The 15,035-nt window shown below is 46.8% G+C and overlaps 1 protein-coding gene across 3 annotated transcripts in view; it reads right to left on the bottom strand.

Annotated features, from left to right (window-relative positions):
- The window catches only part of GUF1 (GTP binding elongation factor GUF1), a 719,613-nt gene that overhangs the window by 388,512 nt on the left and 316,066 nt on the right, over nt 1-15,035 (bottom strand). For all 3 annotated transcript variants that reach the window (XM_069631727.1, XM_069631729.1, XM_069631728.1), the window contains one exon: nt 11,790-11,854. In XM_069631727.1, the coding sequence (XP_069487828.1) occupies nt 11,790-11,854 (65 nt within the window). The remainder of the gene's footprint in view (nt 1-11,789; nt 11,855-15,035) is intronic.

Genomic DNA, 15,035 nt, shown 5'->3' with positions numbered 1-15,035 from the left:
TCGAGCTACAAAATATATTGCAACTTTTGATTTCTAAAACGCATCTCTGCTGCAAAGCACCATGGGAGATTATAGCTATATGCAACCCTTCCACGTCAAATATTAAAAAAAACTGCTCAACAAAATAACCCCAAACCTGTGCCTGAAATTAAGTAAATGGTTTGTGCCCAAGTTGTTTCTTAATTGGTCCAATTCCCTCCAGTGGTTCTCGCTCTTTGGCTTTATAAAATGTGGAATTATTTTCTAAGAAAGAAATGAATGGGAGTAGGCCAAAACAGCGTTCTTTTGCTTTCATAAGGACTTTTTCATTTTGTAACAAATCTTTCTCATAACATCCAGCCTGGAGGGGCTGTGAAAAACCTTTTGTTTAGAAAATATCAGCCAATCCCATCATGCAAGTGAAAAGTTATAAGCAATAGAATTTTTGGATTTCTATGGCTGCGGTCACTAACCTTGACTACAGTGCAGCGACCGCCACACTATAATATACACACAAATAAAAATACATATATATGGCATACATTACTTACCGGAATCATATTGCTGCTGCTTGTTATCTGCTTAGATTGACATGCTTCGCATAGGCCGACATCTAGTGGTAGGCACAGAGTATTGCACATGTTTTTGAAGTTTGAAAAGGGAAGTCAACTGAGCAGGTTATATATAATCCCTAGGGGTATGTCTACTGTACCCATGATCCCTCACGAGTCGAGGTCCCGCCGATTATTTCTGATGAGAGGGGGCATAAAATGTAGCATGGAGAATAGGTAAGCTATGATGAGATGTGAAAACATTATGAATCACCCAAGAGCCTTCAACTCCAAGAGGGGAGGAAGGTGCGGGCGCATGTGAAGGGCGCATGTGAATCTAAGCAGATACAGGCATCAGAAGACATGCATTACTTACCGTAAAAGCATTTCTGATGATTGTATCTGCTTAGATTCACATGCTGTGCATATGGTCCGACATCCAGTGGTAACCGCGGAGTATTGCATCTTGTCTTTCGGGGGACCGAAAGGGAACGTCGGAATAGGCGTGTCTGAACACTATCCCTATCGCAACGTGTGTGGTACCCAAAATCCTTCACGCGCCGAGGTACCTCGGATTTTATTTTTTCTGCCATGAGGGAGCCCAAGGCTATAGTGAGTGAGTACATGAAGAGAGAAAGTAGTAAGAAGTCTATGTTCCTTCCACCCCGAGCGGGGAGGCAGGGAGGGCGCATGTGAATCTAAGCAGATACAATCATCAGAAATGTTTTTACGGTAAGTAATGCATGTCTTCTGATGCTTGTTAATCTGCTTAGAATCACATGCTGTGCATAGACTAGCGAGCAGTACCTGGAGTTGGAGGTGGGTTGTGAGAAGGAACAGTAGAAAAAAGATGTCTTAGTACTGCTTGTCCCACCCGAGAATCGGACCTAGAATGAGTGTCTAGGCAATAGTGTTTTGAAAGTGTGTGTACAGAACTCCAGGTTGCCACTTTGCAAATGGACTCTAGGGGAACATTTGCAATGAATGCTATGGATGCCCCAGTGCCTCGAGTAGAATGTGCTTTAGGCTTGAAGGGCAGTTCTCTCTTTGCAAGAGTGTAACATAGTGTGATGCATTTGACAAACCACCTTGATATTGCTGATTTAGAGACAGCTCTACCAGCTGCCACTGAAACAAAGAATTGTTTAGTTTTCCTTAGTGGTTTAGTTCAATCCATGTAGAACATGACTGCCCTTCGCACACCCAGTGTGTGAAGGCTTCTTTCGGCCATGTTAGTAGGTCTCTGGAAGAACTTGGGTAGTTCGATAGACTGGTTCACATGGAACTTCGAAATGAATTTCGGTGCAAATCTGGGAAGTGTGCGCAGAACTACTTTATCTTTGTGGACTGTAACAAAGGGGTCCAAAACCGCGAGGGCCTGTAGTTTGCTAACTCTTCTGATAGAAGTGATAGCCACTAGAAAGGTTGTCTTGTAAGTCAGGTCTTTCAGACTAGCTTTATGCATAGGCTCAAAAGGGGGTCCCATGAGCCTAGTTAAAACCACATTTAGATCCCACCCAGGGGCTGGGTGAGTGATAGGGGGATACATTCTTTTAACCCCGTCCATAAAGGCTTTAATCACAGGTATTTTCCACTACGACACCTTCTGCTGTGACGTGGTGTAGGCCGACAATGCCGCTAGGTGAACCTTTAAGGAATTGAAGACTAACCCAGAATCCAATAGATGGGTTAGATATAACACAATGTGTGAAGGCGAGCAATCGGTGTGATTGACGCCTTTGGAAATGCACCAGATGACAAAACGTTTCCATTTGCTGGCATAGCAATAACGTGTGTTAGGCTTTCTTGCCTCCCTCAGTATGTCCATGCATCTCTGAGGGAGTTGCAGATGTCCAATCTCTAAGACCTCAGGAGCCAGGCTGCTAAGTTCAGAGTTTGTGGGCATGGATGCAGAGTCTCCCCCCTGTCCTGAGACAACATGTTGTACGGGCAGGACAGCTTGACTGGTGGGGAGAGGGACATTTCCATCAGGTGCGCGAACCAAGGTTGGCGAGCACACATGGGAGCTACCAGAATCATGATGACTGGTTCCTGGTGCATCTTGTGCACTATCTTGTTCAGAAGGGGAGTCGGGGGGGAGGGGGTGGTTAGCGTAGACAAATTTCCCCGACCAAGTTATCCAGAGACCCTTCCCCTTGGATTGGTTCTGGGGGTACCTGGAGGCGTAATCTTGGCATTGGGCGTTCTCCTGAGTAGCGAACAGGTCGATCTCTGGAAACCCTCATTCTGCGAAGACGTTGGATACAATGTCTTCGTGCAGTCGCCATTCGTACTCTTCTGGCAGATGAAAATCTCTGCCGAGTACGTCTCCCAGAAGATTGAGTTCCCCTGGAACATTTTGGGATATCAGGAACATCTTCTGTTTGGGAGCCCATATCCAGATGTTTTGGGACAGCTTGGATAGCCCAGGAGAGTGAGTGCCCCCCTGTTTGTTCAGGTAATATATTGCTGTTGTGCTGTCGGTTAGGACCAGCACTGTCTTCCCTTGCAGTTGCTCCTGAAAGGCTTTCAATGCTTTGAACACTGCTAGTAGCTCCAGTAGGTTTATATGGTTGGACGCTACCTGAGGGGACAACACTCCGTGAGCTGTCTGCTGAAGCAGGTGAGCCCCCCACCCCGTGAGAGATGGGTCTGTCGTGAGAGTGGCTTCCACTGCAGGGGTGGTGAAGGTTTTCCCCTTCAAGAGGTTCTCCCTCGACCACCAATGCAGAGAGAGAGAACGAGGGCTGGCGAGACAACTAACAGATCTTCCCATTGTCCGCTGGCCTGACACCACTGGCTGTTGAGCCACTCTTGCATGGGACGCAGGCGCAGCCGTGCGTGGGAAACCAAGTATACGCATGATGCCATCATTCCTAGCAAACGCATAGCTTTGCGTACCGTCACCTCTCGACTGGCTACATACTGAGGAACCTGAGAGAGCATGTTCTGAACCCTCTCGCTGGAAGGGAAGACTAGACCGTCTTCCGTACGAATTCGAGCCCCCAGGAACTGTTTTACTTGGCTGGGGACTAAGCTGGATTTCTTTGATAGAAAATCCCAGGCTGAACAGTAGGTCCACTGTTTTTTGGGTGTTTGAAAAACAAACGAACGAGTCCCCCGCGATGAGCCAATTGTCGAGGTAAGGGTAAACTGGAACCGAAAGTCTGCGCAGGTGTGCCGCTGCCACTGCCAGGACCTTGGTAAACACTCTTGGCGCCGAGGCTATCCCGAAGGGGAGTACCTTGAACTGGTAGTGTTTGTCCTGAATCACAAACCTTAGGAATTTTCTGTGCGCTGGCAGCATTGAAATATGAAAGTATGCATCTTTCATATCCAATGTTGTCATGAAGTCCCCCTGTTTTAGCAATGGGATCACCTCTTGCAGTGTTACCATGCAAAACTTCTGGGGCTTTATGAACTTGTTCGCTGGGCGCAGGTCTAGAAACAGGACGCATGGTGAGATCCTTTTTGGATACAAGGAAGTACACTGAATAGATACCCTTGTTTACCTGAAGAATTGGGACGGCTTCTATGGCGTCCTTTCCCAGCAGCGCTTCCACCTCTTGGATCAGGATCTGCAGATGTTCCGGTGAAAGGCGTCGATGTTTCGGCGGTTTGAACTGTGGAGGTCGGGAAAATTCCATGCAGTAACCGTGGGCGACCATCTTTAAGACCCACTGGTCTGAAGTTATCCCCTCCCATGCCTTGAGGAAAGATGTTAATCGCCCCCCCCCCCCCAAGACTATGCATCCAGATTCCCCCAGATAAGATCCAAGAAGAATGCTCTGTTAATGAACTGGTCATGTGCGTACACTCCTAAGCCCCCCCCCCCCCGCCGTCACGTCTTCTCAACAAATTAGTCCACAAGCTACACCTGGAACACTAATCCTCATGGCTCCAGTGTGGGCACGACAAACATAGGTTTCACACCTACAAATGATTTCTCTTCGTCTTCCCATGAAACTACTGTGCCCATTCAACATGTTGTCACAGAACCAAGGGACAACACTTTACCCATGCTCTCAGACATTGAACTTAGCAGCCTGACTCCTGAAGTCATAGGACAGATGTGCATGGACATTCTAAATGGAGCATGTAAGCAAAACATTGTTATTACAACAAATGGAAAACGTTTGTGTTATGGTGCAAAGCACATACAATCAATCCAATTGGCTGTTCACCTTCACAAATAGTACACTATCTACTATATCTCTTATACTCAGGTTTAGTCTTAAATTCATTAGGAGTACATCTAGCTGCTCAGCCTACACCACATCACAAAGTATCATGGTTGAAGGCACTGTGGTTAAAGCATTCATGGAAGGTGTTATAAAATGATACTCTCCAGTTTCTAATCCAACTACCAGCTGGGACTTTTATGTTCTTAAAAGCTCATGGGGGCCCGTTTTGAGCGAATGCACAAAGCCAGTCTTAAGCATCTCACTTATAAGATCACTTTCCATGTTGCTATCACATCTTTAAGAAGGGTTAGTAAACTGCAAGGGCTGTCAGTATAAGATCCCTTTGTAATTATTCACAAAGACAAAGTTGTGCTACGCACACCTCCTTGTTTTTCACCAAAATTCATCTCACAGTCCCATGTAAATCAATCCATAGAACTTTTTTAAAAAGGTAGCAGGCGCTCCTCTCCAGAAAGAACATAGCATGATAACCTGTTCTGAGATGAGAGTTTGCAGCACTCGCTTTTTGCTCACTGTATCTTACTCAGAACAGGTTATCATGCCATGTTCTTTCTGGAGAGGAGCGCCTGCTACCTTCTTTGAAATGTTTGTAAGGAACTTGGGGTTGGTCACCCTGAGTTACCTGGGGGCAACCAGACGTGGACTCCCTGCTCACTGTGCTCAGAAAGACAAAGCTTCACCTGACTGATGAGGCCCAACAAGGCTGAAACACGTGTATGGGGTTGCTTTTGGTACTCTTGTTCAGAGAGGAATTGCCATAGCATTTCGGTGCTGGACTGCCCATGTGGGCGGGTAAAAGACTTATATGCAAATTGTTATTTTTCATCTGTGAAAAGAACAGTGAGCAAAAAGCGGGTGCTGCACTCTCATCTTAGAACAGGTTATCATGCCATGTTCTTTCTGGAGAGGAGCACCTGCTACCTTCTTTGAAACAATCCATAGAACTTCCTGCATTCTTCCAACACCCCACGAATGCAGCAGAAAAAAAGCCTTCACCCAAATGTCAGAAGGACTGTCATGTATTACCTACAAAAGACAAAGCCAATCAGAAAAACAGACTGTTTCTTTGTATCTCTAGCTGCAGGAAGAGAGGGTGACCATATCTCAAAAACGGATTGTCGGCTGCATCCAACTTGGCTATCCTCTTGCTGAGTTAACTTTGCCCTTCAAGCAACAGCGCACACTCGACTCGATGCACAGGGACAACTCTAGCTTTCATAGCAAAATTGCCCTTAGACGCCATTTGCAAAGTTGCCACTTGGAGTTCAGGTCACACTTAGACACATTACTGTTTAGATACATATTTTAAAGGTGATGCACAGGTGGAAGAGGCAGGGTTAAATCATCTCTTTGTCGCTCTACCTTCAAATAACCCACCTCCTTCTCGAAGTACTGCTTGCTAATCAATGCAAAACATGTGATTCTAAGCAGATCCACAAGCCTCGGAAGACCTACGTTACTTACCGTAATCGTATTTCTGATGCTTGTTCATCTGCTTAGAATCACATGCTGTGCATATGGTCCGACATCCAGTGGTAACCGCAGAGTATTGCATCTTGTCTTTCGGGGTCCGAAAGGGGACGTCGGCATAGGCGTGTCTGAACATTATCCCTATCGTGACGTGTGTAGTACCCAAAATCCCTCACGCGCTGAGGTCGCTCAGATAGTTTTTTTCCGCCCAGATAACTGGTCACCCTATAGCGGAGCTCTTCATGAGACATTGTTTATCTTACCGAATTGTCGGTTTATTCACTGTTAAGTCACTTTGCCCATCAAGAACATCTTCGACGAAGACTACGGGGGAATCGTCTACGGCTGTGGGTTCCGCGCCTAGGATCGGGCGTTCGGACTTCCACGTGGTCGGGCCTTCTGGCCGGCCTACACAGTAGGGAGAGTGGGCTCGGGGTTTGCCATACTGTTATTATGTCTTTCCTCTTTTCCACTGCTTTCCTTTTTGGGCTGGTCACCCTTCCCTTCTGCTATGGAAAGGACTCCATTTAGATTCTGCTCTGTGTAGGGTCAGATATCTGTGGAAAGACGAGCACACGTCGTGTAGCGCTTGTCTCCCCCAAGAGCACGACGAAAAGCGGTGTTTGGCGTGTAAACTCCTTAAACCCTTAAGGAGCGCCGGTTGAAGCGGTGGGCCGCGTATGGTATGTCACGCGTGGAGCCTCCCTCCCCTGCCGTGACACCAGCCGAAAGTGACGGGGGTACATCGGATGACCAAACGTCCAACACAGACTTTATAGACCTTGTGGCGGACTATTCTAGGGCCGACACGCCCGTCCCTGACCCTTCCCGGCTCGACTCCGGTCTTGCTACAGGGACCACATCCGGTGACAGGGGCATACAATCGCACCGCACAAAGCACACAACCCAAGCGCCCTCCTCGACGACTTTGTCGAAGAAGGCCAAAGCGCCAACAGGTCCGCCGGAAACTTCGGCGGCGCCCATGGATCGGTCTGATCCGAAGCCTTCCCCGCATCCGCTGCAGCGCATGACGACTGGGTATAACAAACATAACAAGGGCTCTACTCCCCAAACTACACGTGCCGGAGTTTCGGAACAAGAAACTTCAACGAATTCCAAGGTTTCTAAGGCCCGTACAGGCACGAAAACTACGAGTAGGCCTCTACCCAAGAAGCCATCCGCTGGCCCTTCTGGAGCCGCGGAAGACATTTTGACTGCCGACACATCATCGGAGGCATTGTCTCCCGAAGATTCGGTGACTATCCGTAAGAGCATTAATAGGATTGCGACGGCGGTGGGCCTGGTACCGGTTCCGCCCACAGTTATGGGCCAATCCGCCGAAAGGTTTTCCACGGATTGGGAAGACGATCCCGTAGACTCTTACAAAGAAAGCCAGGTACCCCTCTCAAGCACCCTGAGAAGATCCTCTCAACACCCTATGACGGAGAACCTAGTTCCTACTCAGCTAGGTCCATTTGGGTCATCCAAGTGAACCACGGAGCAATTTGAGGGGTGTATGGATCGGCTGGAGCAGTTTTTCAGGGCTTCTGATCAACCTCAGCCGAAAAAAGCTTGGGTAGACCCTAATACTCAAACACAACACCTAGATGTCCAACACCAAGTTAACTATCAAGATGATGTCCAGATGGACATGTATAGAGACATCTATACAGAAGAAGAGGAGTCTTCTTTTCTGGACAACTATGGGGAAGATCAAGGAACAACGGACAACTGGCAGGACACCCAGCAGGACGATCACAACTCTGATATCGTTTGCCTCTACTCTCCCCCATCCACCCCGATTCGTCAAGCTTGCCCGGTGGATGAACAAATGGCTTTCAACACCATGTTGAAAAAAGCAGCGGAATTCTTTAAAATTGCCACGCTTGAAGCCTTTCCCGAGCAGGATTTCGCGGAGGACATTATTAATGGAAAGCCTCCGGCAAGCCAGTCTATCCCTCTCTTGAGCTCGGTAAAGAGACGGCTGGCCCCTTCCTTACTCACACCCGCTCAGACTAGGGCTGTGAACCCAAGGGTCGAAAAACTTTTCCGACCCTCCCCCACAGACCCGCTTTATATCAAAGGACACGCAATCCCAGACTCTCTGGTGGTGACCAACACTCGCAAGAGAGCAGGGGGATCCCCATGCCACGGGAGAGTCACCGCCGGACAAGGAGTCCAAAAGGTTGTATGCCTTAGGTAAACAGGTTACGTCGGCGGCGGCCTATACCGTCCGGATTGCCAATAACACGACGTTACTAGCAAGCTACGTCGACGCGCAATGGCACCTACTCCAGGAAGGCCTTCAAGAGGTTCCGGAACCAACCAGAGCCAAGCTTCTCGCCTTTGTCTCGGAGGGCAAACTTGCCAATCAGAATGTGGTAAAGAATACCCTGGACACCCCAGAGGCAGCAGGCAGGTCTCTCGCACAGGGTAGACGATGCATTGGAGACAGCCAAGAAGGAGCACGAGACTATTAAGTCGCTGCATCAAATTTCCCAGAAACCCTCTTCACAGAGGGGCAGTAATTCTCGGCGGTCCTTTTGAGGACAAGCCTGCGCTGCTCAAAACAATTTCGGCACGGGCAACTTCAACTCAACCGGCTGCAAGCCCCACTTACTACCCCCATAGGGGTCATTCTCTTGTGTATCAAAGAGGTCTATGTCCGGGAACCCCCAGTTTGAGCAGACGTTGTGTAGCACATCTGCATTTAATTGCTACTCTGGTTCCCAGGGCAGCACCAAACTGCTGCTTAGCACATCTCCCAGACAATTGAGTTCCCCTGGAACATGCTGTGCACGGAGAAACAGGCGTTTTAGTGCCCAAGCCTAATGTTCTGGGCTCGTTTGGACAGCCCTGGAGAATGTGTGCCTCCTTCTTTGTTTATATAGAACATGGTTGTAGTGCTGTCTGTTAGACTTCGGACTGTTTTTTGTACTTGCAGTGGTTTGAAAGCTTGAAGCGCTTTGAAGACTGCAAGCAGTTCCAGAAGGTTGATATGATTTTTGGTTTAAGCCTTTGTCCACACCACTTGTGTAGCGTGATGGAGAAAAGGTGCTGCCCATCCTGTTAGGGATGCGTCTGTAGTGAGTGGCTCCATTAGCCGGTGTGTTGAAAGGTTTTCCTTTAAAAGTTTCTCTTTGGACCACCACTGCAGCAATAGAACCACAGGTTGCGAAACCACCACGATTGTCCCATAGTCTGCTTGCTTGCAGCCATTGTTTCAACAGCCACTCTTGCATAGGACACACGCATAATCGGGCGTGTGGCACTAGGTGAACGAAGGAAGCCATAATTCCCAGAAGGTGCATCCCCTTTCACAGTTTCCTGACGACCAACTATGTTTTGAGGGGTTTGAAAAAGCATGTTGTGTACCCTCTCGTTGGAGGGGAAGACTAAGTCGTCACTCGTTCAAATTAGTGCCCCTAGAAACTGTTTTATTTGGCCGGGTACTAGACTTCATTTTTTCTCGCTGATGGAGAAGTCCAATTGAAACAGTAGGTTGATTGTTTGCTGGGTGTTTTGTGGAAAACATTTGCGTTGTGTCGCTTGTTATTAGCCAGTCATCTAGGTAAGGGTACACTGGAACGGACTGCCTTCCTAAGTGTGCGCCCACTACTGCTAGGAACTTTGTAAAGACTTGGGTAGCCGAGGAAGTGCTGAATGGTAGCACTTTGAACTGGTACTGCTTGTCTCTCACCCTGAACCTTCGGTATTTTCTGTGCGCTGGCAACATTGAAATATGAAAGTTTGCATCTTTCATGTCCAATATTTCCATGTAATCCCCTAGTTTATCAGAGGAATTACCTCCTGCAGCGTAGTCATCCTGAATTTTTGTGGCATGGCATACCTTTTTGCAGGGAGCAGGTCTAGAACTGGTCGCATTGTCATATCTTTCTTTGGAACAAGGAAGTACACTGAATAAATATCTTGATTTTCCTCGAACGGTGGTACCAACTATATTGCCCCTTTTTCCAGTAAAGTTAAAATCTCCTCTAGAATTAGGCAATTTTCTGTTTACAGTCTTCTTGTACGAGAAGGATGGTAGCGCAGGGTTTGGCGAAATTCGATTGAATAACTTTTTGTCGCGGTTGAGAAGACCCATTGATCTGACGTTATCCGCTCCAATGTGTGGGTGAATGATGATACGCAACCCTCTACCGGGGATGCATGGGAGGGTATGCAAATTGGATCGTAATCTGTTGGTTGGGGCAGATGAGCCTCTAGAGGCTGCAACTCTGCCCCTCCTTTTGCCTCTACAAAATCCTCTTATTTGGTTTGATTGTTAAGAAGGTGATTGTCCCTGGGGACTGTAGTAAGAAGAGGCAGATGTTCCAAATCCAGATTGATTGGATCTTGTAAGGCCTTGGCTGCAAAAAGCATGCTGTATACAGAAGGTGCCCTGCTGGACATAAGGCTTAGTTGTGATTTGGCACAATATTTTTAAAGTCTTGTGCTGCTTTTTTGTTGTCTCAAGCTGATCTTCAACTGCTTTTCCAAACAGGACAGATTCTTCAATGGGCATGTTGATTAGTGTTGCTTGAGGTTCGGGTTTAAACACGGAATCCCGGAGCCATGAATGGCGTTTAAGCAGGGTCCCCTCAGGAATTACTATCAATGTGGGGAGGGAGCCGTGTCTCCAGGCAGCCCCATTCCCAGTTTCAACCAGTTCGAGTGACACAAAGCACTGACCAAGAGTCCAAGACTGGATATCCAGAGAATTTGCATGCCCTTATTTTGAGGATATTGGCTATGCGGGTGGCAAGATGGCCCAAAAGTAAGATGGCCAAAAGACCGGTCTTAAAACACAAAGCGCATCAATTACGAGTACATGGTACTTACAATGGCATTATTGTAATAAAAAAAAGAAAAGATTGTGCATGGTAGCGCATCAGAAACATTTGTAAAACACAGTTCATTGCCTCCAGCCTGTCCTAGGCATATCACAAAGGCAGAGAAAATGTTACCAGACAAAAATAAAAAGGGAGACCCTCCATTTAAGGTGGTGTATTTTACAAAGTGAAAACACTGGAAAATACAAATGCGAGAACAACTCACCCTGCACAGTCTTAGGGACTGACCAGTCATCAAAACAAATGTGTTGAGCAGTTGAGTGAAGATCTAAAAGCTGCCAGGATACCAAAACATAGACCGCTATGCAGGGGGCTTACATTGAAATCAATCTAGGGGAAGTAGTAAAAAGAAAACACTTTCTGTAACAGGGAGTCTCAGGAGCCATCCAGCCGCCCGCCACATCTCCCCCCATATGTCCATATCCATCCATATTACAGCATCCTGCAACCACTCGCGCTCTTTTGACGTATGATGGGACACAGGTTTCAGGCAAGGAGTGCAAGCCAGACTGGTCAGTGGAGTAGTCACTTCTAAGCCTGCTACCCTCGTCCACTTGCAGACATATATCAGTTTACCACTCAACTAAGGCCAACATAATCGGGCAACAGATTGAGCATACTATTGTGCTTCTTATACTACTTGGTAAACTATCACAAGAGCCCTAGAAGCAGCTAGGATGACATTGAATTTAAACTGAGTCAGGTAAAATGTATTGATTGAATGTACTTACGGAGGGATTTTTGCAATCACTTCCTGGAGAACAAGTTCAACATTTGTTCCAAGTTTAGCAGAAATCTGAAAGAAATAATCAAATAAACAAACAAGTCACTTTGAGAATGTCATGTCACCACTTTAGTTAAGCAATGGTGGGCCTAACTTATTGTCCTGGGTATGCAAGACGTGGGTCCCTTGCTCGCTGCGCCATAGGGAACCAAGCTGCACCTCACTAAGGAGGCCCAAAAAAGCCGAAACATGTCTGGGATTGCTTGCGTTTCCGTGCAGAGGGGACCTGGCCTAGCAATTCGGGCAGAGCTGCACCCATTACTGGCAGTACCCGGCTGATTTTCATATGGCTGGACCCCTTTTGCAATGGCGCAGATGGGCTAAAAAACGGTGGTGTGGAAGGTTGCACAGAGCAATGCCAGTGGTTCAGATTAATTCAAAACCTTCCACCCATCACTTTTTTTGATTCCATAGTGGCTAGACACAAATTAGAAAGTGCTAGTTTTCTTAGCAGAAAATAACTTGCTAGATTTGAGAGGATCTTATTTTAGATTAAAGATCTGCCATACATAGATGTATGTCCGTACATAGTGGATACCTTCTCAGCTATACATGGACATACTATTTTCAAAAGGAACAATCTCTGGTATGCAGCTACACAGTTCAGACACACCTCCCCCACCCCAACATACAAGGACATTCTTTGCCCATTCCCTGCATTCCTGGTGCGGGTCTGGGGTTTAAAAGGTGGGGGAGGGGAAAGGTTTGGAGCATAGCCCAGATACCTTTTTGGCTGCCAATAAAAAAAAAAGGAGACATTTTTCTTTCAGCATGTAAGGTGTTTTTGACTGTGTTTTTACAGTGTAAAGGAATTAATGGTACAGTTACATGGCTACTGACTTTTAACAAAGGGGTACCAACACAGATTCATGAACCGTGTCAAAATTAGAACTTTTTATTGTTCATATATATATCACCGTAATCGTATTTCTGATGCTTGTATCTGCTTAGATTCACATGCTGTGCATAGGCCGACATCTAGTGGAAGCTGCGGAGACATGAGGTAGCATGAGGAGTAGCGCGAGTACAGATTATCCAAGCAGATAGATAGCTAGATAGATAAGACTACAAGCATCCATGCGCCTTCTCTCAGAGGGGAGGAAGGGTGCGCGCATATGGGTCTAAGCAGATACAAGCATCAGAAATACGATTACGGTGAGTAATGTATCCCTTCTGAGGCTTGAAGAATCTGCTTAGATCACGTGCTGTGCATAGATTAGCAAGCAGTGTTAGAAGAAGGAGGTGCGGTGTGAGAAGGGTCATGAGCGAACAGATGTCTTAGAACTGCTTGTCCAACTTCAGTATCTGTCTTGGAATGAGTGTCAATGCAGTAGTGCGGAGTAAAAGTGTGAATAGAGCTCCATGTAGCTGCTTTGCAAATGGTGTCAAGGGGTACATTTGCAATGAAAGCCAGAGTGGCCCCAGTGCCTCTAGTAGAGTGGGCTCTTGGCGTAAAGGTCAGAGTTTTTTCAGAAAGGGAGTAACACAGCTGGATACATTTGACTATCCATTTCGAGATGGCACCTTTAGAGACGCAATCTCCTTCTCTGCCTGTAGCTACGGAGACGAACAGTTGGTCTGTCTTTCTTAGCGGTCTGGTCTTGTCTACATAGTAGAGGACCGCTCTTCGCACATCTAGAGTGAGTAGTTTCACCTCAGCAGAGCTGTTGGATTCTTGGAAGAAGGCTGGTAGCTCAATTGACTGGTTAACGTGGAATTTTGAAATGAACTTAGGTGAGAACCTAGGGTGTGTTCTTATGAACAGTAAAGAAAGGATTCTGCACTGACAGAGTCTGAATTTCACTGACCCTCTTTATGGATGCAATGGCTACTAAGAAGGCAGTCTTATAGGTCAGGTGTTTGAGACTAGCTTTATGCATGGGTTCAAATGGGGGGGCCTATGAGTTTAGCAAGCACCACATTAAGGTCCCATCATGGTGGTGGGTTAGAAATGGGAGGGTGTAGTCTCTTAACCCCTTCCATGAATGCTTTAACCACTGGTACTTTCCACCACGGCACCTTCTTTTGGGAAGTGGTGTAGGCTGATAACACTACCAAGTGTACCTTGAGTGAATTGAATACCAACCCTGCGTCCAGCAGGTGGAGCATGTAGGTGACAATATTGGAAGGAGTACAATCAACTGGGTTGATCTGTTTATTCTGTCACCAAATAAAGAATCTCTTCAATTTATCAAAGTAACAGTGTCTTGTGTTTGGTTTCCTAGATTCCTTTAGGATATCCATGCATCTCTGTGGTAGATTGAGTTGGCCAAACTCTATGACTTCAGGAGCCATGCTGCCAAGTTAATCGAGCTGGGTTGAGGATGCACTGTTTGTCCTTGGTGATGGGATAGTAGGTTGTGCCAGCACAGGAGTTTGATGGGTCCGCACACTGCCAGTCTGCACAGGTGTGGGGACCATGGTTGTCTCGCCCACATGGGAGCAACTAGGAGGAGCGTCATCAGTTCCCTGTGCATCTTGTAAACCAACTTCCTCATAAGAGGAGTGGGTGGAAAAGCGTAGGCAAACATCCATGACCAGTTCATCCACAGGGCGTTCCCCTTGGAGCTTGGCTGGGGGAACCTGGATGCAAATTCTGGCATTGTCTGTTTTTGCTTGTGGCGAATAGGTCTATAGTGGGGAAACCCCACTGTAAGAAGAGGTCTCTTACGACTTCTTCGTGTAGACACCATTCGTGTTCTTCTGGGAGGGGATCTCTGCTCAAGGCGTCCGCTAGTGAATTGAGATACCCTGGAACATGTTGAGATGACAGGTAAATGTTCCTCTGAGTGCCCATTTCTGTCAGGAACTGAAGCAGTTGGATCCTGCAGGAGTGAAGCTGGCCCACCAAACCCCCAAAGCCTGCCTGCTCAACAATCCTTATTCTATTTAACTATTGGCCAGGCAAACCCAAGGGGAAAGGGGAATGGAGAAAATAACAAAAGACAAGAACTCCCACTGCAGGTACTTCAGATTGGTACTCCAGTTTGTCTTCTCTGGATGGTTTTTAATCAGTTGAGTTCCTAAAAGGAAAATACAACCTTAAATAAATAATATAAACTTTCTTTCTGACTATCTCTCTCTCAATTTAATATTTTTCTAATTACCTGTTGCCTAAGATAGATTTGCTCTTAGGCTGCTTCAGAGAGAATGCTGCTCCTACTTTAGATGCTCTCTACGAACTTCTCTTCAA

The sequence above is a fragment of the Ambystoma mexicanum genome, chromosome 6q, assembly GCF_040938575.1.
Source record: "Ambystoma mexicanum isolate Mex_15411 chromosome 6q, UKY_AmexF1_1, whole genome shotgun sequence".
Taxonomy (NCBI): domain Eukaryota; kingdom Metazoa; phylum Chordata; class Amphibia; order Caudata; family Ambystomatidae; genus Ambystoma; species Ambystoma mexicanum.
The sequence above is the reverse complement of the archived record's forward strand: the minus strand, read 5'-3'. Positions and strand labels throughout refer to the sequence as shown.